Source organism: Argopecten irradians, chromosome 6 (genome assembly GCF_041381155.1).
Source record: "Argopecten irradians isolate NY chromosome 6, Ai_NY, whole genome shotgun sequence".
NCBI lineage: Eukaryota > Metazoa > Mollusca > Bivalvia > Pectinida > Pectinidae > Argopecten > Argopecten irradians.
The window spans coordinates 46,608,705-46,633,549 of record NC_091139.1 but is presented as its reverse complement, the minus strand read 5'-3'; the positions used below and the strand labels follow the sequence as shown (position 1 = coordinate 46,633,549).

Below are 24,845 nucleotides of genomic sequence, written 5' to 3'. Positions count from 1 at the left end.
ACACTGAAGCCAGTCCCGGAAATGAAATCTCTAAGGTGAAGGTCATCTGCTTGCGGTTACTCCGAAGCTGAGGATGTTTAGTAGTAAAGCACAGTTAGACAAAAAGACTGGTGAATATGGCGTCGGAAGATTTAGCTATCTGCAATCGCTTGTTACTGAATACCAAGACACCGACAGCGATGGTTAGTGTCGACACTGGGAATAACTTAACTTACGAATTAGCACGAAAACATCCTAGAGTGAAATAAAGGGATCCAGGCCTGTGAGAGTTAGCTCCCCTTCACCTCATTTTTAAACCGTTGGCTATAATAATACTTGTTAATTGTATTTAGAATGTTAATGATGCTCCACCGCTGACAAATGACATTTTTTCACTATCAAAAACATGAGCAGACGATTTAGTATTTCTCTTCAGTTACAAAAGTTACTTACTTTACACCATTACCACCATTGAACAGTTTGAGCTTCTAATTTCACTTCAAGTTAAAGTTACAAAAAATAATTAATTGCATCCCGAAAAAAAATCCGTGGCACTATATCCTATATGGAATTAAGTACTGATTGCACATGCACCAAAGGCAAAATAATTTATTTTATAATATTTTTTGTGTTAATTAGACATATATATACACGATTAAACACCAATTATTGTTCAAGTGATTAATATCATTTATGCTCTGTCGGCGGTGGAGCATCTTTAAGAAACTGTAATTCGTTTACATTTATCTTTGTTTATTGTAGAGTCGAAGCAGCAAGTGCTGGCTAACTTGGCTAATTTTGCTTATGATCCTATAAACTATGAGCACTTTAAAATATTGAACATAGTGGATCTTTTTCTGGGTAAGTATCACAAGTAAAAAGTTTTATAGTCTTAGTCCATATTCAGTTCAATGATTTAATGAGCAACCACTATGATAATATCCACAGATTCATGAAGGTTTCTGTAATTAATTTGTTAGATTTCGTTAAAATTTAAAAAAAAAAATTTATTAGATATTTACCAAGTCATTTGAGTAAAATATATAAGATATTTCAAGATATTTCAAGATAAATCATTATAATCTTTTTATTACTGGATAACTGATTTTGTAAGTTGTGATTGAAAATACATTGCCTGTTCAAATACGTATTTTAAACTAGTACAACAATACACTTGATATTAATATTGTGCTATTTATAACAATTATAAAATTCAATTCTAAAATTTTCCCTTAAAATGAAATATTTGTGTGTACATTCTTGCACGAATGTGGGTGTGTGTAAGGGTGAGTGTGTGGGTGTGAGGATGTGTGGGTGTGTGTATGTGTGTTTTTATGTGTGCTCGCGAGTGATATGTGATTGTGAATACATATATATGTGTACCTGTATATTGTTTTATGTGACTGTGTACATTGTGTTGTAATGTAATTATGCAAAAAGAAAAAAAAAGAAAAAAAATTAAAAAAAAAATTAATAAAATTTCTTCAACTACTTAATTTTAAAAATTCAAATTGGGTTTCATAAGAATAAAAGTGTTAAAATCATTATTAACACTGATTGGCCAATACTTTTTTTTTGCATACCAATATGAAAAAAAAAAATCCAAAAATGGCACAAAACTCTGACATTATCGTGACGTCACAATAGAGACATTGACATATTGATTTGGAAAAAAATTCCCTTGAAAAATCACTAGAAAGGGTTAAACATACTTTATTTTTTCAAACATGTTACAGAATTAATTATAAGCATTGATTTCACTTTTTTAAAACGTCATCGCGGTATGAAAAAAATTATGTGTAGTGGATTCTCACAAAAATTTGCAAACAATTTGTTTTCATACCTCGATGAAAATAAAAATTAATTACATCAATGCTTAACTAGAAATACCTCTATCTATGTCTAATTAACAAACAATAATATAGAATGATTGATTTTGCTTTTGGTGTATGCACAATCAGTACTTCATTCCATATAGGACATATATAGTGCCACAGAATTTTTCGGGATGTGATTTATTATTTTTGATATTTATATCTGAAGTAAAATTAGAAGCTCAAACTTTTTATTGGTGGTAATGGTGTAATTAAATTTTGTAACTGAAGAAAAATACAAATTAGCTTGTTCCTTTTTTTATATAGAAAAAAAATACCATTCGTCAGCGGTGGAGCATCTTTAAGAATAATAAAAAATGTAAACATTGTATACTGTATTAATCACTATTATATACAATGTTTGTATGTTTAGATGTCTTAGATGAGCCTGATCAGAAGTTGGTAGAATATGCCATAGGTGGACTGTGCAACTGCTGCTTAGGTAGGCAACTATATTTTATTTTTCATGATAATGAACATAAACTTTGATATTTTGTATGAATCTAAAAAGGATTTTGTTTTATTTTGTTAGTAACTGACACAGTGATATAATATGTACGTGTACTTGTTTACATAATTTACATGGTTTTCTGTTTGATAGATAAGACGATAAAACAGCAAATCATACAAAATGACGGAGTGAAGTTAGTGATAGGTTGTTTGTCAAGGTGAGTACATAATACATTTTATAATATTATTATCTCCCCTTCCTATGTTAGTTTTCTATAGCGTTGTCTGCTTCTGAGATACATCTAAAGCGTTGTCTGCTTCTGAGATACATCTAAAGCGTTGTCTGCTGTAGAGATACATTTATAGTGTTGTCTGCTACAGAGAAACATTTATAGCGTTGTCTACTTCTGAGATACATCTAAAGCGTTGTCTGCTTCTGAGATACATCTAAAGCGTTGTCTGCTGTAGAGATACATTTATAGTGTTGTCTGCTACAGAGAAACATTTATAGCGTTGTCTACTTCTGAGATACATCTAAAGCGTTGTCTGCTGTAGAGATACATTTATAGTGTTGTCTGCTACAGAGAAACATTTATAGTGTTGTCTGCTACAGAGATACATCTATAGTGTTGTCTGCTACAGAGATATCTATAGTGTTGTCTGCTTCAGAGATACATCTAAGGCGTTGTCTGCTACAGAGATACATCTAAAGCGTTGTCTGCTTCTGAGATACATCTAAAGTGTTGTCTGCTGTAGAGATACATTTATAGTGTTGTCTGCTACAGAGAAACATTTATAGCGTTGTCTACTTCTGAGATACATCTAAAGCGTTGTCTGCTTCTGAGATACATCTAAAGCGTTGTCTGCTGTAGAGATACATTTATAGTGTTGTCTGCTACAGAGAAACATTTATAGCGTTGTCTACTTCTGAGATACATCTAAAGCGTTGTCTGCTTCTGAGATACATCTAAAGCGTTGTCTGCTGTAGAGATACATTTATACTGTTGTCTGCTACAGAGATACATCTATAGTGTTGTCTGCTACAGAGATACATCTAAGGCGTTGTCTGCTACAGAGATGCATCTATAGTGTTGTCTGCTACAGAGATACATCTAAAGTGTTGTCTGCTACAGAGATACTTCTATAGTGTTGTCTGCTTCAGAGATACATCTAAGGCGTTGTCTGCTACAGAGATACTTCTATAGTGTTGTCTGCTTCAGAGATACATCTAAAGCGTTGTTTGCTACAGAGATACATCTATAGTGTTGGCTGCTTCAGAGATACATCTAAAGCATTGTCTGCTACAGAGATACATCTATAGTGTTGTCTGCTTCAGAGATACATCTAAAGCGTTGTCTGCTACAGAGATACATCTATAGTGTTGTCTGCTTCAGAGATACATCTAAAGCGTTGTCTACTACAGAGATACATCTATAGTGTTGTCTTCTTCAGAGATACATTTTTCAGTAGCCTTATAACCAGATTTCCAGAAACTTTAACCAAACAATTTAGCCACCCAAACATATAGAACCATACCTACTGAGAGATGTTTATTCATGATATCATATCTTTCTGTCCTTTTCATTTTTTCATATTGTCTGATGGTTGTAAGACCCAAATATCTCGCTTGTCTGTCTTCATCTGTCGCTTTATTGATATCCAGGATTATCCAAGATTTCATGTAATGTTCTATACCTGTATCTTAGCTTTCTTTGGTTTTGTAGAAATTAATTACCTTGACGATGATTCAATTTCACAGGAGTCAAATAAGCTAAAATCTTTAAACAACTTCTTGTGAATAACTTAAGAGGCCTAGAGACTTGATATTTGGCCTACAGCATACTAGGATGAAGGGCTACCAAGTTTGTTCAACAAATTACCTTTACCTATCGCAGAAACTTACATATTAAACTAAGGTGTTCCTTGTACCATGAGTCAGATGATCGTTAAGACTTGTTCGACTTCTACTCCAGAACCATAGAACCAAATTCGTTGAAATTTTGCAGAAACCTTTCTTGGACAAAGGTCAATCAAAATTATGAATTATATATGGTCATAGCCCCCCATGGGCCTGATGGGTGGGGCTGAAAGGGGTCAGATAGGCTAAAACTTCAAAAATCTTCAGAAAATTCCAGAAATGGTAGAATCAAATACTCTTCATAGATGGAAAGGTCATAAGGTCCTTAACAAAAATTGTGAATTATATGACCCTGGGGAATAATGATTCCCACAGGGGACAGGGTCATGTTTACTATAGTTTATGTAGGAAAAACACATTTTTTGAGAATTATTCAATGTTGTAAGAATTATCAGTATGAGATGGCAGTTGAATCCTCGTTGAAAATATTTCCCTGACTGACACCCAGGAGTCTGTGGGACGGGACCAAAAGGAAATAGGTTTTACATTAACCGTTTAAACTTCAAAAAATCTTCTAAAATTCCAGACACGGTATAAACAAATAATCTTCACAGATATAAAGGTCTTATCCTTTACAAAAATTGTCAATTATATGACCCCAGGATTCAGTGTTGCCCCCCTGGGGAGGGCATTGAGCATATAATTCTAGTTTATGTAGGGAAAACTTATTGTAGGCCAAATGTATATTCCTGATATAGGGGAAAGCTATTTTTGTTGTTTTTTTAACGTTGGCAAAGCAAATTGGAATTTTAAGCATTAGGTAAGGTAACATTTTTAGGTCACCTTAGACGAAGTCTCAAGTGATCCATTCTTATCGCCTTTTATCCGCCATTGTCCGGCGCGCGTTGTGCATCGTTTTGGTATGTCCGTAAACAATTTACCTTTTCGACTTCTTCTCGAAAACTGCTGAAGCAATTTCAATGAAATTTCACACAAACCTTCTAAGGCATAAAGCATGTGAATTATATGGTCCACACCCCCCAGGGGACTGTGGGAGGGACCAAAAAGGATAAAATTGACTAAATTTCAAAAATCTTCTTCTCCACTCACTGATGTGATGGAATCAAATACTCTTCATAGAAAGAAAGGTCATAAGGTCCTTAACAAAAATTGTATGAGATGGCCATTGAATCCTATTAACAAATTTTCCATGAATGGGGTGGGGTCAAAAGGGGTCAAATAGGCTAAAACTTCAAAAATCTTCTTCTGAAATTTTAGAAATGGTAGACTCATATACTCTTCATAGATGAAAAGGTCTTAAGGTGTTTTATAAAAATTGTGAATTATCTCACCCTGGTGTCTCACGTTTCCCCCTGGGGAGGGGGTCAAGTTTACTTAAGGATGTATACCTCGGAGAAGTCAAAATTTTCTTGTATTAACTATAGATTTTTGGAAATAGGAGTTCATACCATACAAGAAAATGGAAGAAAAAACATATGTCGGCGGTGTGCTTGTTTTTGAGCTATTGTCACTCAAAGATACCAAGTTGACAAAATATTGGATTTTTTGTGATTTTTGCTGTTTTGACCATATAAACAAGAGTTAAAGCCATAATTTCCTAAAAAGATATTTGATATGTATGGAAGTTTGAAGGATTTATTTTCCTGTAGTCTTCTTTAAAAATATACAAGTTTTGATTAATAATACTCATATTTTTTCTCAGAATTTTGAGCTACAAAATACACCATTTTCAGCCATTTTTGCCAAATTTAACCCTTTATAGAAACAGCTGTAGTATTAAACTTTTGTTAATATTTTGCAAATCAATAGGGAATGGGTTGTTCTTTCTAAATTAGACAGAAAAATGGGGGGTCAGTGTGCTTACTTTTTTGCCCCATTTGAATATTTGTTATTTTTCAGTATTTTAGAGTAAAAAATAAAAGTGCTCAAATTACCATTAAATGTAAGAATAAAGTGACAAAAGTGTATCACTTCACGCATTAATGCTCAATATTTTAATAACCACGAACCTAGTAAAGATTAACAGCAAAAATTAGCTTGATAAAGCTAAAAATGCTGGTGCAGTGATAATTTAAGTAAAAACAATTTCAGTAAAAATTGGTTAAACTATGGCTCTACTCAAAGAGGAAAAAGACACAATTTCAAAATGGCGGCCAAATGGGCCATTTCTTAAAATCCCTGTATAAAAAATCTACTTAAAATAGAAATGTAATTTTTTGACAAAATTTGCATCTGGCAACTTGCTACAGATATTGATTAAATATATTTGAAAATCTCATAACTTCTTTGATCTTTGTCGAAACGAGACTTCAACGGGACTGAAACCTCATAAGAATACATCCAAGTTTATATATGAAAAACACATTTATGAACATTATTTGTTCAATTTTCGTAGGAAATGAGTCAAACTTGATTAGAATTTTATGCCTGAGATATAGTATCTTAACATCCATATCGGCCCTCGCTGACCCCTTGGGGGAAAAAAGGGGCGGGGCCAAACAGGGTCAAAATGACTTAAAATTTCAGAAAACCTTTTGAGTTCACAGGTTTCATGGAAGCAAATACTCTTCATAGATTAAAAATTTAAATTTATAAATTCACTGACCAACTTCAAGGGCCAGTATATTAGTGTTTATATGTCTTTGTTTCATTCTAAACGAACACAGGCGACCGTAAAGGCCCATATGGGCCTCTTGTTTATCTTCTAATTTTTACAATTACATAATACAGTAACTATCAAAAAGAAAAACAAAAAAGAAAAATTCTGATATGAATGTTCAAATTTTAATTTTAATTTAAATCATAAATGCGTTTTACAGATTTGAACCGACTTTTCAATGCTCTTTCTGTATCAGAACTCAGGTGACTGTCAAGGCCTCTTGAGCCTCTTGTTTCTAATACGTCCTGTTAGGCTAAATATTTTTCACTGATAAACAAAAATTCTTTTATCAAATATCTTTTCAATTTCCTAATTTAAGTTACTTTTTTTCATAGGCCTAATGAAGAGACTGTATTGTCAGCCATTACAACTCTGATGTTTCTTACAACTCCGGAATCAAAGGGAGGTAAGTAGGTGTATTACACATTGACGCGGTTTATACCAATTGGTCGTCACTTCTAGTCAAGTAATAAGACAAATCTCACAGATTATGTTGTCACATGACACAATCCAGACAAGACTCCTTCAAACTAGATTCCATGTAAATCTACAGAAAATTAGCATTCATACATCAATAGTATAATGTACTTATTAGTGTGTAGTGGAGCTTAGTAGAGGGTAAAACATTACTGTGTTTAGTGGAGCTTAGTAGAGGGTAAAACATTACTGTGTTTAGTGGAGCGTGGTAGAGGGTAAAACATTACTGTGTTTAGTGGAGCTTGGTAGAGGGTAAAACATTACTGTGTTTAGTGGAGCGTGGTAGAGGGTAAAACATTACTGTGTTTAGTGGAGCGTGGTAGAGGGTAAAACATTACTGTGTTTAGTGGAGCGTGGTAGAGGGTAAAACATTACTGTGTTTAGTGGAGCTTAGTAGAGGGTAAAACATTACTGTGTTTAGTGGAGCTTAGTAGAGGGTAAAACATTACTGTGTTTAGTGGAGCTTGGTAGAGGGTAAAACATTACTGTGTTTAGTGGAGCTTGGTAGAGGGTAAAACATTACTGTGTTTAGTGGAGCTTGGTAGAGGGTAAAACATTACTGTGTTTAGTGGAGCTTGGTAGAGGGTAAAACATTACTGTGTTTAGTGGAGCTTGGTAGAGGGTAAAACATTACTGTGTTTAGTGGAGCTTGGTAGAGGGTAAAACATTACTGTGTTTAGTGGAGCTTAGTAGAGGGTAAAACATTACTGTGTTTAGTGGAGCTTGGTAGAGGGTAAAACATTACTGTGTTTAGTGGAGCGTGGTAGAGGGTAAAACATTACTGTGTTTAGTGGAGCTTAGTAGAGGGTAAAACATTACTGTGTTTAGTGGAGCTTGGTAGAGGGTAAAACATTACTGTGTTTAGTGGAGCGTGGTAGAGGGTAAAACATTACTGTGTTTAGTGGAGCTTAGTAGAGGGTAAAACATTACTGTGTTTAGTGGAGCTTAGTAGAGGGTAAAACATTACTGTGTTTAGTGGAGCGTGGTAGAGGGTAAAACATTACTGTGTTTAGTGAGTGGAGCTGGAAGAGGGTAAAACATTACTGTGTTTAGTGGAGCTTAGTAGAGGGTAAAACATTACTGTGTTTAGTGGAGCTTAGTAGAGGGTAAAACATTACTGTGTTTAGTGGAGCGTGGTAGAGGGTAAAACATTTGTGTTTAGTGGAGCTTGGTAGAGGGTAAAACATTACTGTGTTTAGTGGAGCTTAGTAGAGGGTAAAACATTACTGTGTTTAGTGGAGCGTGGTAGAGGGTAAAACATTACTGTGTTTAGTGGAGCTTGGTAGAGGGTAAAACATTACTGTGTTTAGTGGAGCTTAGTAGAGGGTAAAACATTACTGTGTTTAGTGGAGCGTGGTAGAGGGTAAAACATTACTGTGTTTAGTGGAGCGTGGTAGAGGGTAAAAACATTACTGTGTTTAGTGGAGCGTGGTAGAGGGTAAAACATTACTGTGTTTAGTGGAGCGTGGTAGAGGGTAAAACATTACTGTGTTTAGTGGAGCGTGGTAGAGGGTAAAACATTGTGTTTAGTGGAGCTGGTAGAGGGTAAAACATTACTGTGTTTAGTGGAGCTTGTGTAGAGGGTAAAAATTACATGTGTTTAGTGGAGCTTGGTAGAGGGTAAAACATTACTGTGTTTAGTGGAGCTTAGTAGAGGGTAAAACATTACTGTGTTTAGTGGAGCGTGGTAGAGGGTAAAACATTTGTGTTTAGTGGAGCTTAGTAGAGGGTAAAACATTTGTGTTTAGTGGAGCGTGGTAGAGGGTAAAACATTTGTGTTTAGTGGAGCTTGGTAGAGGGTAAAACATTACTGTGTTTAGTGGAGCTTAGTAGAGGGTAAAACATTACTGTGTTTAGTGGAGCTTGGTAGAGGGTAAAACATTACTGTGTTTAGTGGAGCGTGGTAGAGGGTAAAACATTTGTGTTTAGTGGAGCGTGGTAGAGGGTAAAACATTACTGTGTTTAGTGGAGCTTGGTAGAGGGTAAAACATTACTGTGTTTAGTGGAGCTTGGTAGAGGGTAAAACATTACTGTGTTTAGTGGAGCTTGGTAGAGGGTAAAACATTACTGTGTTTAGTGGAGCTTGGTAGAGGGTAAAACATTACTGTGTTTAGTGGAGCTTGGTAGAGGGTAAAACATTACTGTGTTTAGTGGAGCTTGGTAGAGGGTAAAACATTACTGTGTTTAGTGGAGCTTGGTAGAGGGTAAAACATTACTGTGTTTAGTGGAGCTTAGTAGAGGGTAAAACATTACTGTGTTTAGTGGAGCTTAGTAGAGGGTAAAACATTACTGTGTTTAGTGGAGCTTGGTAGAGGGTAAAACATTACTGTGTTTAGTGGAGCTTAGTAGAGGGTAAAACATTACTGTGTTTAGTGGAGCTTAGTAGAGGGTAAAACATTACTGTGTTTAGTGGAGCTTGTAGAGGGTAAACATTACTGTGTTTAGTGGAGCTTGGTAGAGGGTAAAACATTACTGTGTTTAGTGGAGCTTGGTAGAGGGTAAAACATTACTGTGTTTAGTGGAGCTTAGTAGAGGGTAAAACATTACTGTGTTTAGTGGAGCTTAGTAGAGGGTAAAACATTACTGTGTTTAGTGGAGCTTGGTAGAGGGTAAAACATTACTGTGTTTAGTGGAGCTTAGTAGAGGGTAAAACATTACTGTGTTTAGTGGAGCTTGGTAGAGGGTAAAACATTACTGTGTTTAGTGGAGCTTAGTAGAGGGTAAAACATTACTGTGTTTAGTGGAGCTTGGTAGAGGGTAAAACATTACTGTGTTTAGTGGAGCTTGGTAGAGGGTAAAACATTACTGTGTTTAGTGGAGCTTAGTAGAGGGTAAAACATTACTGTGTTTAGTGGAGCTTAGTAGAGGGTAAAACATTACTGTGTTTAGTGGAGCTTGGTAGAGGGTAAAACATTACTGTGTTTAGTGGAGCTTAGTAGAGGGTAAAACATTACTGTGTTTAGTGGAGCTTGGTAGAGGGTAAAACATTACTGTGTTTAGTGGAGCTTGGTAGAGGGTAAAACATTACTGTGTTTAGTGGAGCTTGTAGAGGGTAAAACATTACTGTGTTTAGTGGAGCTTGGTAGAGGGTAAAACATTACTGTGTTTAGTGGAGCTTGGTAGGAGGGTAAAACATTACTGTGTGTAGTGGAGCTTAGTAGAGGGTAAAACATTACTGTGTTTAGTGGAGCTTGGTAAAGGGTAAAACATTACTGTGTTTAGTGGAGCTTGTAGAGGGTAAAACATTACTGTGTTTAGTGGAGCTTGGTAGAGGGTAAAACATTACTGTGTTTAGTGGAGCTTGGTAGAGGGTAAAACATTACTGTGTTTAGTGGAGCTTGGTAGAGGGTAAAACATTACTGTGTTTAGTGGAGCTTGGTAGAGGGTAAAACATTACTGTGTTTAGTGGAGCTTGGTAGAGGGTAAAACATTACTGTGTTTAGTGGAGCTTGGTAGAGGGTAAAACATTACTGTGTTTAGTGGAGCTTGGTAGAGGGTAAAACATTACTGTGTTTAGTGGAGCTTGGTAGAGGGTAAAACATTACTGTGTTTAGTGGAGCTTGGTAGAGGGTAAAACATTCATTACTGTGTTTAGTGGAGCTTGGTAGAGGGTAAAACATTACTGTGTTTAGTGGAGCTTGGTAGAGGGTAAAACATTACTGTGTTTAGTGGAGCTTGGTAGAGGGTAAAACATTACTGTGTTTAGTGGAGCTTGGTAGAGGGTAAAACATTACTGTGTTTAGTGGAGCTTAGTAGAGGGTAAAACATTACTGTTGTTTAGTGGAGCTTAGTAGAGGGTAAAACATTACTGTGTTTAGTGGAGCTTAGTAGAGGGTAAAACATTACTGTGTTTAGTGGAGCTTGGTAGAGGGTAAAACATTACTGTGTTTAGTGGAGCTTGGTAGAGGGTAAAACATTACTGTGTTTAGTGGAGCTTGGTAGAGGGTAAAACATTACTGTGTTTAGTGGAGCTTGGTAGAGGGTAAAACATTTGTGTTTAGTGGAGCTTAGTAGAGGGTAAAACATTACTGTGTTTAGTGGAGCTTGGTAGAGGGTAAAACATTACTGTGTTTAGTGGAGCTTGGTAGAGGGTAAAACATTACTGTGTTTAGTGGAGCTTGGTAGAGGGTAAAACATTACTGTGTTTAGTGGAGCTTGGTAGAGGGTAAAACATTACTGTGTTTAGTGGAGCTTAGTAGAGGGTAAAACATTACTGTGTTTAGTGGAGCTTAGTAGAGGGTAAAACATTACTGTGTTTAGTGGAGCTGTAGAGGGTAAAACATTACTGTGTTTAGTGGAGCTTGGTAGAGGGTAAAACATTACTGTGTTTAGTGGAGCTTGGTAGAGGGTAAAACATTACTGTGTTTAGTGGAGCTTGGTAGAGGGTAAAACATTACTGTGTTTAGTGGAGCTTAGTAGAGGGTAAAACATTACTGTGTTTAGTGGAGCTTGGTAGAGGGTAAAACATTACTGTGTTTAGTGGAGCTTGGTAGAGGGTAAAACATTACTGTGTTTAGTGGAGCTTGGTAGAGGGTAAAACATTACTGTGTTTAGTGGAGCTTGGTAGAGGGTAAAACATTACTGTGTTTAGTGGAGCTTGGTAGAGGGTAAAACATTACTGTGTTTAGTGGAGCTTGGTAGAGGGTAAAACATTACTGTGTTTAGTGGAGCTTAGTAGAGGGTAAAACATTTGTGTTTAGTGGAGCTTGGTAGAGGGTAAAACATTACTGTGTTTAGTGGAGCTTGGTAGAGGGTAAAACATTACTGTGTTTAGTGGAGCTTGGTAGAGGGTAAAACATTTGTGTTTAGTGGAGCTTGGTAGAGGGTAAAACATTACTGTGTTTAGTGGAGCTTGGTAGAGGGTAAAACATTACTGTGTTTAGTGGAGCTTGGTAGAGGGTAAAACATTACTGTGTTTAGTGGAGCTTGGTAGAGGGTAAAACATTACTGTGTTTAGTGGAGCTTGGTAGAGGGTAAAACATTTGTGTTTAGTGGAGCTTGGTAGAGGGTAAAACATTACTGTGTTTAGTGGAGCTTGGTAGAGGGTAAAACATTACTGTGTTTAGTGGAGCTTGGTAGAGGGTAAAACATTACTGTGTTTAGTGGAGCTTGGTAGAGGGTAAAACATTACTGTGTTTAGTGGAGCTTGGTAGAGGGTAAAACATTACTGTGTTTAGTGGAGCTTGGTAGAGGGTAAAACATTACTGTGTTTAGTGGAGCTTGGTAGAGGGTAAAACATTACTGTGTTTAGTGGAGCTTAGTAGAGGGTAAAACATTACTGTGTTTAGTGGAGCTTGGTAGAGGGTAAAACATTACTGTGTTTAGTGGAGCTTGGTAGAGGGTAAAACATTACTGTGTTTAGTGGAGCTTGGTAGAGGGTAAAAACATTACTGTGTTTAGTGGAGCTTGGTAGAGGGTAAAACATTACTGTGTTTAGTGGAGCTTGGTAGAGGGTAAAACATTACTGTGTTTAGTGGAGCTTGGTAGAGGGTAAAACATTACTGTGTTTAGTGGAGCTTGGTAGAGGGTAAAAAACATTACTGTGTTTAGTGGAGCTTGGTAGAGGGTAAAACATTACTGTGTTTAGTGGAGCTTGGTAGAGGGTAAAACATTTGTGTTTAGTGGAGCTTGTAGAGGTAAAAACATTACTGTGTTTAGTGGAGCTTGGTAGAGGGTAAAACATTACTGTGTTTAGTGGAGCTTAGTGGAGCTTGGTAGAGGGTAAAACATTACTGTGTTTAGTGGAGCTTGGTAGAGGGTAAAACATTTGTGTTTAGTGGAGCTTGGTAGAGGGTAAAACATTACTGTGTTTAGTGGAGCTTGGTAGAGGGTAAAACATTACTGTGTTTAGTGGAGCTTGGTAGAGGGTAAAACATTACTGTGTTTAGTGGAGCTTGGTAGAGGGTAAAACATTACTGTGTTTAGTGGAGCTTGGTAGAGGGGTAAAACATTGTGTTTAGTGGAGCTTGGTAGAGGGTAAAACATTACTGTGTTTAGTGGAGCTTGGTAGAGGGTAAAACATTTACTGTGTTTAGTGGAGCTTAGTAGAGGGTAAAACATTACTGTGTTTTAGTGGAGCTTGGTAGAGGGTAAAACATTTGTGTTTAGTGGAGCTTGGTAGAGGGTAAAACATTTACTGTGTTTAGTGGAGCTTAGTAGAGGGTAAAACATTACTGTGTTTAGTGGAGCTTGGTAGAGGGTAAAACATTTGTGTTTAGTGGAGCTTGGTAGAGGGTAAAACATTACTGTGTTTAGTGGAGCTTGGTAGAGGGTAAAACATTACTGTGTTTAGTGGAGCTTGGTAGAGGGTAAAACATTACTGTGTTTAGTGGAGCTTGGTAGAGGGTAAAACATTACTGTGTTTAGTGGAGCTTGTAGAGGGTAAAACATTTGTGTTTAGTGGAGCTTGGTAGAGGGTAAAACATTACTGTGTTTTAGTGGAGCTTGGTAGAGGGTAAAACATTACTGTGTTTAGTGGAGCTTGGTAGAGGGTAAAACATTACTGTGTTTAGTGGAGCTTGGTAGAGGGTAAAACATTACTGTGTTTAGTGGAGCTTGGTAGAGGGTAAAACATTACTGTGTTTAGTGGAGCTTGGTAGAGGGTAAAACATTACTGTGTTTAGTGGAGCTTGGTAGAGGGTAAAACATTACTGTGTTTAGTGGAGCTTGGTAGAGGGTAAAACATTACTGTGTTTAGTGGAGCTTGGTAGAGGGTAAAACATTACTGTGTTTAGTGGAGCTTGGTAGAGGGTAAAACATTACTGTGTTTAGTGGAGCTTGGTAGAGGGTAAAACATACTGTGTTTAGTGGAGCTTGGTAGAGGGTAAAACATTACTGTGTTTAGTGGAGCTTGGCTAGAGGGTAAAAACATTACTGTGTTTAGTGGAGCTTGGTAGAGGGTAAAACATTACTGTGTTTAGTGGAGCTTGGTAGAGGGTAAAACATTACTGTGTTTAGTGGAGCTTGGTAGAGGGTAAAACATTATTACTGTGTTTAGTGGAGCTTGGTAGAGGGTAAAACATTACTGTGTTTAGTGGAGCTTGGTAGAGGGTAAAAACATTACTGTGTTTAGTGGAGCTTGGTAGAGGGTAAAACATTACTGTGTTTAGTGGAGCTTGGTAGATGATAAAACATTTGTCTTTAGTGGAGCTTGGTAGAGGGTAAAACACTTACTGTGTTTAGTGGAGCTTGGTAGAGGGTAAAACATTACTGTGTTTAGTGGAGCTTGGTAGAGGGTAAAACATTACTGTGTTTAGTGGAGCTTGGTAGAGGGTAAAACATTACTGTGTTTAGTGGAGCTTGGTAGAGGGTAAAACATTTGTGTTTAGTGGAGCTTGGTAGAGGGTAAAACATTACTGTGTTTAGTGGAGCTTGGTAGAGGGTAAAACATTTGTGTGTTAGTGGAGCTTGGTAGAGGGTAAAAACATTACTGTGTTTAGTGGAGCTTGGTAGAGGGTAAAACATTACTGTGTTTAGTGGAGCTTGGTAGAGGGTAATACATTACTGTGTTTAGTGGAGCTTGGTAGAGGGTAAAACATTACTGTGTTTAGTGGAGCTTGGTAGAGGGTAAAACATTACTGTGTTTAGTGGAGTTAGTAGAGGGTAAAACATTACTGTGTTTAGTGGAGCTTGGTAGAGGGTAAAACATTTGTGTTTAGTGGAGCTTGGTAGAGGGTAAAACATTACTGTGTTTAGTGAGTTAGTAGAGGGTAAAACATTACTGTGTTTAGTGGAGCTTGTAGAGGGTAAAACATTACTGTGTTTAGTGGAGCTTGGTAGAGGGTTAAAACATTACTGTGTTTAGTGGAGCTTGGTAGAGGGGTAAAAACATTACTGTGTTTAGTGGAGCTTGGTAGAGGGTAAAACATTACTGTGTTTAGTGGAGCTTGTAGAGGGTAAAACATTACTGTGTTTAGTGGAGCTTGGTAGAGGGTTAAAACATTACTGTGTTTAGTGGAGCTTGGTAGAGGGTAAAACATTACTGTGTTTAGTGGAGCTTGGTAGAGGGTAAAACATTTGTGTTTAGTGGAGCTTGGTAGAGGGTAAAACATTACTGTGTTTAGTGGAGCTTAGTAGAGGGTAAAACATTACTGTGTTTAGTGGAGCTTGGTAGAGGGTAAAACATTACTGTGTTTAGTGGAGCTTGGTAGAGGGTAAAACATTACTGTGTTTAGTGGAGCTTGTAGAGGGTAAAACATTTGTGTTTAGTGAGCTTAGTAGAGGGTAAAACATTACTGTGTTTAGTGGAGCTTAGTAGAGGGTAAAACATTACTGTGTTTAGTGGAGCTTGGTAGAGGGTAAAAATTACATTTGTTTAGTGGAGCTTGGTAGAGGGTAAAACATTACTGTGTTTAGTGGAGCTTGGTAGAGGGTTAAAACATTACTGTGTTTAGTGGAGCTTGGTAGAGGGTAAAACATTACTGTGTTTAGTGGAGCTTGGTAGAGGGTAAAACATTACTGTGTTTAGTGGAGCTTGGTAGAGGGTAAAACATTTGTGTTTAGTGGAGCTTGGTAGAGGGTAAAACATTACTGTGTTTAGTGGAGCTTGGTAGAGGGTAAAACATTACTGTGTTTAGTGGAGCTTATTAGAGGGTAAAACATTACTGTGTTTAGTGGAGCTTGGTAGAGGGTAAAACATTTGGTTAATTAGAGGTTAAACATTATGTTTAAGTGGAGCTTGGTAGAGGGTAAAACATTTGTGTTTAGTGGAGCTTAGTAGAGGGTAAAACATTACTGTGTTTAGTGGAGCTTAGTAGAGGGTAAAACATTACTGTGTTTAGTGGAGCTTGGTAGAGGGTAAAACATTACTGTGTTTAGTGGAGCTTGGTAGAGGGTAAAACATTACTGTGTTTAGTGGAGCTTGGTAGAGGGTAAAACATTACTGTGTTTAGTGGAGCTTGGTAGAGGGTAAAACATTACTGTGTTTAGTGGAGCTTGGTAGAGGGTAAAACATTACTGTGTTTAGTGGAGCTTGGTAGAGGGTAAAACATTACTGTGTTTAGTGGAGCTTAGTAGAGGGTAAAACATTACTGTGTTTAGTGGAGCTTGGTAGAGGGTAAAACATTACTGTGTTTAGTGGAGCTTGGTAGAGGGTAAAACATTACTGTGTTTAGTGGAGCTTAGTAGAGGGTAAAACATTACTGTGTTTAGTGGAGCTTGGTAGAGGGTAAAACATTACTGTGTTTAGTGGAGCTTGGTAGAGGGTAAAACATTACTGTGTTTAGTGGAGCTTGGTAGAGGGTAAAACATTACTGTGTTTAGTGGAGCTTGGTAGAGGGTAAAACATTACTGTGTTTAGTGGAGCTTGGTAGAGGGTAAAACATTACTGTGTTTAGTGGAGCTTGGTAGAGGGTAAAACATTACTGTGTTTAGTGGAGCTTGGTAGAGGGTTAAAACATTACTGTGTTTAGTGGAGCTTGGTAGAGGGTAAAACATTACTGTGTTTAGTGGAGCTTGGTAGAGGGTAAAACATTACTGTGTTTAGTGGAGCTTGGTAGAGGGTAAAACATTTGTGTTTAGTGGAGCTTGGTAGAGGGTAAAACATTACTGTGTTTAGTGGAGCTTGGTAGAGGGTAAAACATTACTGTGTTTAGTGGAGCTTGGTAGAGGGTAAAACATTACTGTGTTTAGTGGAGCTTGGTAGAGGGTAAAACATTACTGTGTTTAGTGGAGCTTGGTAGAGGGTAAAACATTACTGTGTTTAGTGGAGCTTGGTAGAGGGTAAAACATTACTGTGTTTAGTGGAGCTTGGTAGAGGGTAAAACATTACTGTGTTTAGTGGAGCTTAGTAGAGGGTAAAACATTTGTGTTTAGTGGAGCTTGTAGAGGGTAAAACATTACTGTGTTTAGTGGAGCTTAGTAGAGGGTAAAACATTACTGTGTTTAGTGGAGCTTGGTAGAGGGTAAAACATTACTGTGTTTAGTGGAGCTTGGTAGAGGGTAAAACATTACTGTGTTTAGTGGAGCTTGGTAGAGGGTAAAACATTACTGTGTTGTAATGGAAAACATTACTGTGTTTAGTGGAGCTTGGTAGAGGGTTAAAACATTACTGTGTTTAGTGGAGCTTGGTAGAGGGTAAAACATTACTGTGTTTAGTGGAGCTTGGTAGAGGGTAAAACATTACTGTGTTTAGTGGAGCTTGGTAGAGGGTTAAAACATTACTGTGTTTTAGTGGAGCTTGGTAGAGGGTAAAACATTTGTGTTTAGTGGAGCTTGGTAGAGGGTAAACATTTACTGTGTTTAGTGGAGCTTGGTAGAGGGTAAAACATTTGTGTTTAGTGGAGCTTGGTAGAGGGTAAAACATTACTGTGTTTAGTGGAGCTTGGTAGAGGGTAAAACATTACTGTGTTTAGTGGAGCTTGGTAGAGGGTAAAAACATTACTGTGTTTAGTGGAGCTTGGTAGAGGGTAAAACATTACTGTGTTTAGTGGAGCTTGGTAGAGGGTAAAACATTTGTGTTTAGTGGAGCTTGGTAGAGGGTAAAACATTACTGTGTTTAGTGGAGCTTGGTAGAGGGTAAAACATTACTGTGTTTAGTGGAGCATGGTAGAGGTAAAACATTACTGTGTTTAGTGGAGCTTGGTAGAGGGTAAAACATTACTGTGTTTAGTGGAGCTTGGTAGAGGGTAAAACATTACTGTGTTTAGTGGAGCTTGGTAGAGGGTAAAACATTACTGTGTTTAGTGGAGCTTGGTAGAGGGTAAAACATTACTGTGTTTAGTGGAGCTTGGTAGAGGGTAAAACATCACTGTGTTTAGTGGAGCTTGGTAGAGGGTAAAACATTTCTGTGTTTAGTGGAGCTTGGTAGAGGGTAAAACATTACTGTGTTTAGTGGAGCTTGGTAGAGGGTAAAACATTACTGTGTTTAGTGGAGCTTGGTAGAGGGTAAAACATTACTGTGTTTAGTGGAGCTTGGTAGAGGGTAAAACATTACTGTGTTTAGTGGAGCTTGGTAGAGGGTAAAACATTACTGTGTTTAGTGGGAGCTTGGTAGAGGGTAAAACATTACTGTGTTTAGTGGAGCTTGGTAGAGGGTAAAAACATTTACTGTGTTTAGTGGAGCTTAGTAGAGGGTATAAAACATTACTGTGTTTAGTGGAGCTTGTAGAGGGTAAAACATTACTGTGTTTAGTTTAGTGAGTGTTTAGTGGAGCTTGGTTAGAGGTAAAACATTACTGTGTTTAGTGGAGCTTGGTAGAGGGTAAAAACATTACTGTGTTTAGTGGAGCTTGGTAGAGGGTAAAACATTACTGTGTTTAGTGGAGCTTGGTAGAGGGTAAAACATTACTGTGTTTAGTGGAGCTTAGTAGAGGGTAAAAAACATTACTGTGTTTAGTGGAGCTTGGTAGAGGGTAAAACATTACTGTGTTTAGTGGAGCTTGGTAGAGGGTAAAAACATTACTGTGTTTAGTGGAGCTTGGTAGAGGGGTAAAACATTACTGTGTTTAGTGGAGCTTAGTAGAGGGTAAAACATTACTGTGTTTAGTGGAGCTTGGTAGAGGGTAAAACATTACTGTGTTTAGTGGAGCTTGGTAGAGGGTAAAACATTACTGTGTTTAGTGGAGCTTGGTAGAGGGTAAAACATTACTGTGTTTAGTGGAGCTTAGGTAGAGGGTAAAAACATTACTGTGTTTAGTGGAGCTTGGTAGAGGGTAAAACATTACTGTGTTTAGTGGAGCTTGGTAGAGGGTAAAACATTACTGTGTTTAGTGGAGCTTGGTAGAGGGTAAAACATTACTGTGTTTAGTGGAGCTTGGTAGAGGTAAAACATTACTGTGTTTAGTGGAGCTTGGTAGAGGGTAAAACATTACTGTGTTTAGTGGAGCTTGGTAGAGGGTAAAACATTACTGTGTTTAGTGGAGCTTGGTAGAGGGTAAAACATTACTGTGTTTAGTGGAGCTTGGTAGAGGGTAAAACATTACTGTGTTTAGTGGAGCTTGGTAGAGGGTAAAACATTACTGTGTTTAGTGGAGCTTGGTAGAGGGTAAAACATTACTGTGTTTAGTGGAGCTTAGGTAGAGGGTAAAACATTACTGTGTTTAGTGGAGCTTAGTAGAGGGTAAAACATTACTGTGTTTAGTGGAGCTTGGTAGAGGGTAAAACATTACTGTGTTTAGTGGAGCTTGTAGAGGGTAAAACATTACTGTGTTTAGTGGAGCTTGGTAGAGGGTAAAACATTACTGTGTTTAGTGGAGCTTGGTAGAGGGTAAAACATTACTGTGTTTAGTGGAGCTTAGTAGAGGGTAAAACATTACTGTGTTTAGTGGAGCTTAGTAGAGGGTAAAACATTACTGTGTTTAGTGGAGCTTAGTAGAGGGTAAAACATTACTGTGTTTAGTGGAGCTTAGTAGAGGGTAAAACATTACTGTGTTTAGTGGAGCTTGTAGAGGGTAAAACATTACTGTGTTTAGTGGAGCTTAGTAGAGGGTAAAACATTACTGTGTTTAGTGGAGCTTGGTAGAGGGTAAAACATTACTGTGTTTAGTGGAGCTTGGTAGAGGGTAAAACATTACTGTGTGTAGTGGAGCTTGGTGGAGGGTAAAACATTACTGTGTTTAGTGGAGCTTGGTAGAGGGTAAAACATTACTGTGTTTAGTGGAGCTTGGTAGAGGGTAAAACATTTGTGTTTAGTGGAGCTTAGTAGAGGGTAAAACATTACTGTGTTTAGTGGAGCTTAGTAGAGGGTAAAACATTACTGTGTTTAGTGGAGCTTGGTAGAGGGTAAAACATTACTGTGTTTAGTGGAGCTTAGTAGAGGGTAAAACATTACTGTGTTTAGTGGAGCTTGGTAGAGGGTAAAACATTACTGTGTGTAGTGGAGCTTGGTGGAGGGTAAAACATTACTGTGTTTAGTGGAGCTTAGTAGAGGGTAAAACATTACTGTGTGTAGTGGAAAACATTGCTGTGTTTAGTGGAGCTTGGTAGAGGGTAAAACATTTGTGTTTAGTGGAGCTTAGTAGAGGGTAAAACATTACTGTGTTTAGTGGAGCTTAGTAGAGGGTAAAACATTACTGTGTTTAGTGGAGCTTAGTAGAGGGTAAAACATTACTGTGTTTAGTGGAGCTTAGTAGAGGGTAAAACATTACTGTGTTTAGTGGAGCTTGGTAGAGGGTAAAACATTACTGTGTTTAGTGGAGCTTGGTAAAGGGTAAAACATTTGTGTTTAGTGGAGCTTAGTAGAGGGTAAAACATTACTGTGTTTAGTGGAGCTTGGTAGAGGGTAAAACATTACTGTGTTTAGTGGAGCTTGGTAGAGGGTAACACATTACTATGTTTAATGGAGCTTGGTAGAGGGTTAAACATTTGTGTTTAGTGGAGCTTGGTAGAGGGTAAAACATTACTGTGTTTAGTGGAGCGTGGTAGAGGGTAAAACATTACTGTGTTTAGTGGAGCTTGGAAGAGGGTAAAACATTTGTGTTTGGTGGAACTTGGAAGAGGGTAAAACATTACTGTGTTTAGTGGAGCTTGGTAGAGGGTAAAACATTTGTGTTAAGTGGAGCTTGGTAGAGGGTAAAACATTTGTGTTTAGTGGAGCTTGGTAGAGTGTAAAACATTTGTGTTTAGTGGAGCTTGGTAGAGTGTAAAACATTACTGTGTTTAGTGGAGCTTGGTAGAGGGTAAAACATCACTGTGTTTAGTGGAGCTTGGTAGAGGGTAAAACATTACTGTGTTTAGTGGAGCTTGGTAGAGGGTAAAACATTACTGTGTTTAGTGGAGCTTGGTAGAGGGTAAAACATCACTGTGTTTAGTGGAGCTTGGTAGAGGGTAAAACATTACTGTGTTTAGTGGAGCTTGGTAGAGGGTAAAACATTTCTGTGTTTAGTGGAGCTTGGTAGAGGGTAAAACATTACTATGTTTAGTGGAGCTTGGTGGAGGGTAAAACATTACTGTGTTTAGTGGAGCTTAGTAGAAGGTAAAACATTACTGTGTGTAGTGGAGCTTGGTGGAGGGTAAAACATTACTGTGTTTAGTGGAGCTTGGTAGAGGGTAAAACATTACTGTGTGTAGTGGAGCTTAGTAGAGGGTAAAACATTACTGTGTTTAGTGGAGCTTGGTAGAGGGTAAAACATTACTGTGTTTAGTGGAGCGTGGTAGAGGGTAAAACATTACTGTGTTTAGTGGAGCTTGGTAGAGGGTTAATGTTATTTCATAAAAGGAAAACATCTCCTTTTCTTAAAATACCTAAACCAGACATGTTAACCCTACCAATTCAGGCGAAAGTATACCACTTTTGAGGCTGATATTCCGCCTACCGCATTAATATCCAAATATTCTGATTTCTGTAAAACATTTTCTCTATATTTTTTTCTTCCTATTTCTGAAATTTTTATAGTAGGGTGCCATGTCGGCTTCAAAATGCATAACAGACAGAGTAGGGGGACTAGCTTGATACTTAAGTAAACAAAGGAGGTATGAACACTCCCTGACCAACACCCACTGGTGTTAATTAGCAGCCTGGGGCTAGTTCCACCTTGGCTTGGTGGTGTCACTTATTTCATTTGTCTGAGTGTAACGATGTGTATTACGTAGGCCTACCGTAAGGAAACAATCATCTGGCCTTTCAATAAATTTTGTGCTTAAAACTAGTAAGCATCATTTCAAAAACTACTTATAATTGAAATGATTTACTCATGTTTTTAATGTAAAATAGGCATATAGTGTCTGCTGAAAGTCATAAACTTTGCAATCGTAATGGCCGCTATTTTGGAATGGGGTGATTCTAATAAAGGAGCCGGATTTTGCTTTAAAATTTCTACCGCTTTTGAGTCAAAAATCTACCTCTTTTTGGTCACCAAAGGTTAACATGTCTGCCTAAACTGTTTACTCATCTGACTGTTGTAGTTTAATTGACAATGAAAATGCCTGCTTTATCAGCAGAACCTACTTGTCAGAATAAACATTTAAGATTTATTGCATGGCCTGCCTGTTGAACCCTGGACTAGTAGTGCTTCAAAATAGTCTTTGTCTGTCTTAATGTTTTTTTATTGTTACAAAACTCCTTGAGCTGTTCCAAACAAATACTGCACAATACTGCATTTGGAAATTGTATTAATTAAAAATGTTAAAGCATGTCAAATTGGAGCAAGACTGGAGACACATAAACCTAGCACACAAGCGCTGATAGCCTTAACTTACATTTACTGTTTAAATAGACTATAGATTGTATGCACATGGACATTACTTTTGTTTTTTGAATGAAACAAAAAAAAGTTCTACACAAATGTACAGGTAAATTAATTCTATCTGAATTATGAAAGCAGAGAAAAAGTAATATAGAAAATAGAGGCAATGATTTCTCTTACCTCAGACAAGGATATCCACAGTTTTACCGGTGTGAGATTTTAAGCCAACCATCATCAGATGATAGGCTATTCAAATTGTTTTTCGTCCGTGGTCCGTTGTCCGTTGTCCTTCCTTACGTCCGTCCTTCCGTCAGTTAACATTTCTTGTTATCGCTATTTCTCAGAAAGGGCTGAAGGGATCTTTCTCAAATTTCATATAGGTTCCTCGAGGGCCTAAGTTGTGCATAGAACATTATGGGACTGAGTGGTCAACAAGATGGCCGCCAGACGGCCATCTTGGATTTTGATAGTTAAAGTTTGTTACCGCTATTTCTCAGAAAGTTTTGAAGGGATCTCTCTCAAATTTCACATGCAGGTTCCACTAGGGCCCTAGTTGTGCATAATGCATATTGGGACCGACCTGTCAACAAGATGGCCGCAGGGCGGCTATCTTGGATTTTGTTATTTAAAGTTTTTTACTGCTATTTCACAGAAAGTACTTAAGGGATCTCTCTCAAATTCCACATGTAGGTTCCCCTAAGGCCTAGTTGTGGATATTGCATTTTGGAACCGATCAGTCAACAAGATGGCCGACAGGCCGCCATTTTGGATTTTGATAATTGAAATTTGTTACTGTTAAATATCTCAGAAAGTACTGAAAGGATCTTTCTCAAATTTCATGTGTAGCAATATGTAGTAAAAGTTTGAAAAGTAGACAAAATATCCCTCTTTCCATTGTTAGACATAGATCACTCTTTGATCGGTGCCAAGATCCTTCTGTGATCTCTTGTTCTATCTCATCCTAGAGTAAGACAAGCTACACGAGATTTTTGCACATGCTCAATAATAGTATAACATGAAGACAACAGTATCATGACGTCGTGGTAATACCGTAGTATTATAACGTTACAACAACAATGAAATGGCACCACAACGACGGAAACGACGACAATTCATTGGGGTCACATCATCCACACTTGCGTAAGTGGCATGTTTATTAGAGATACAAAGTGATGCAGGGTAAGAGTGACTGGTGAGAAAGAGGATCTCAACCCTCAGGATAAGAATCTGAAACTGTCAAATACTCGGCACAGCCTCATGTTTGACTTGAACGTAAAAATCTTACCCCTCAGGTTGATATTCTCCTGTCTCACCCTAAAGGGGATGAAAGATTTTATTATTCCTTCACTTGAGTTTGTAATGAATTTGTTCTTTCCCAGAGATATCCTCTTTGCCTGTGGTGGAGTGTATGGTGAGATTTTCTGAAGCTAATAATAAAAGACTAAGTAATCTGGCCGATGTGTTCCTCCAGGTAAGAACAAAACAATCATTTATACTTCTAGAAAGATTTAAGTACTCTGTATCATTGTCCAATTTAGTAAGTGTAATCAAGGTCTAAACAGAAATACCTATATCCACATCGACATTACAAGTTAATGGGTAGAATTTTGTTACTCGTCTCTGTCTTTCCTCCATTAGATTGTATGTGTTTACTTTAAAAACTGTGCATTTTATAAGTTTGACTACATGTGAGTAAAGTGAAAATAAAGTTCATTATTATTATATGATAATATTCTAGTTTTGAAAGTTGAAAAATGTTGTGAAGACTTCAATTCAGGATGATTTTTTTATTTGACAAATTTCTCTCTATTCTCTTCTCTTTGCCAGGACTACTGTCCCGCACATCAAGTAGAAGAAGTCAAGAAAATGCGATGTCAGTCGTCAGCTCCAAGACAGTCCAACGAGGGAACATGATGTCAGTCCAGTCCAGTCTAATTTAGACACCTGATGTCTGTCCAGTCTAATTTAGACAGCTGATGTCTGTCAGTTAAGATACCTGATGTTGTCCAGTCTAATTTAGACACCTGATGTCTGTCCACCTGATGTCTGTCCAATTTCTATCTGTCCATTAGACACCTGATGTCTGTCCAGTCTAATTTAGACACCTGATGTCTGTCCAGTCTAATGAAGACACCTGATGTCTGTCCAGTCTAATTTAGACACCTGATGTCTGTCCAGTCTAATTTAGACACCTGATGTCTGTCCAGTCTAATGAAGACACCTGATGTCTGTCCAGTGTAATGAAGACACCTGATGTCTGTCCAGTCTAATGAAGACACACCTGATGTCTGTCCAGTGTAATGAAGACACCTGATGTCTGTCCAGTCTAATAGACACCTGATGTCGTCCAGTCTAATAAGACACATGATGTCTTTCTACCTGTAGGTAATAGACACCTGATGTCT

At 37.6% G+C, this 24,845-nt stretch overlaps 1 protein-coding gene across 2 annotated transcripts; it reads left to right on the top strand.

Moving 5' to 3' along the window:
- Positions 1–24: 24 nt before the first annotated feature.
- On the top strand, positions 25–24,421 carry LOC138326081 (armadillo repeat-containing protein 7-like). Of its 2 annotated transcripts, XM_069272220.1 has the most exons (7): positions 25–182; positions 742–840; positions 2,227–2,295; positions 2,455–2,521; positions 7,177–7,247; positions 23,820–23,911; positions 24,268–24,421. In XM_069272220.1, exons 1-7 carry the CDS (start codon positions 74–76, stop codon positions 24,352–24,354), a joined length of 594 nt encoding a protein of 197 aa, XP_069128321.1. In that variant the 5' UTR covers positions 25–73; the 3' UTR covers positions 24,355–24,421. The 2 variants fall into 2 exon arrangements, with proteins under 2 accessions (XP_069128321.1, XP_069128322.1); XM_069272221.1 differs by lacking the exon at positions 742–840 and having other exon boundaries at positions 28–182.
- The last annotated feature ends 424 nt before the right edge of the window (positions 24,422–24,845 follow it).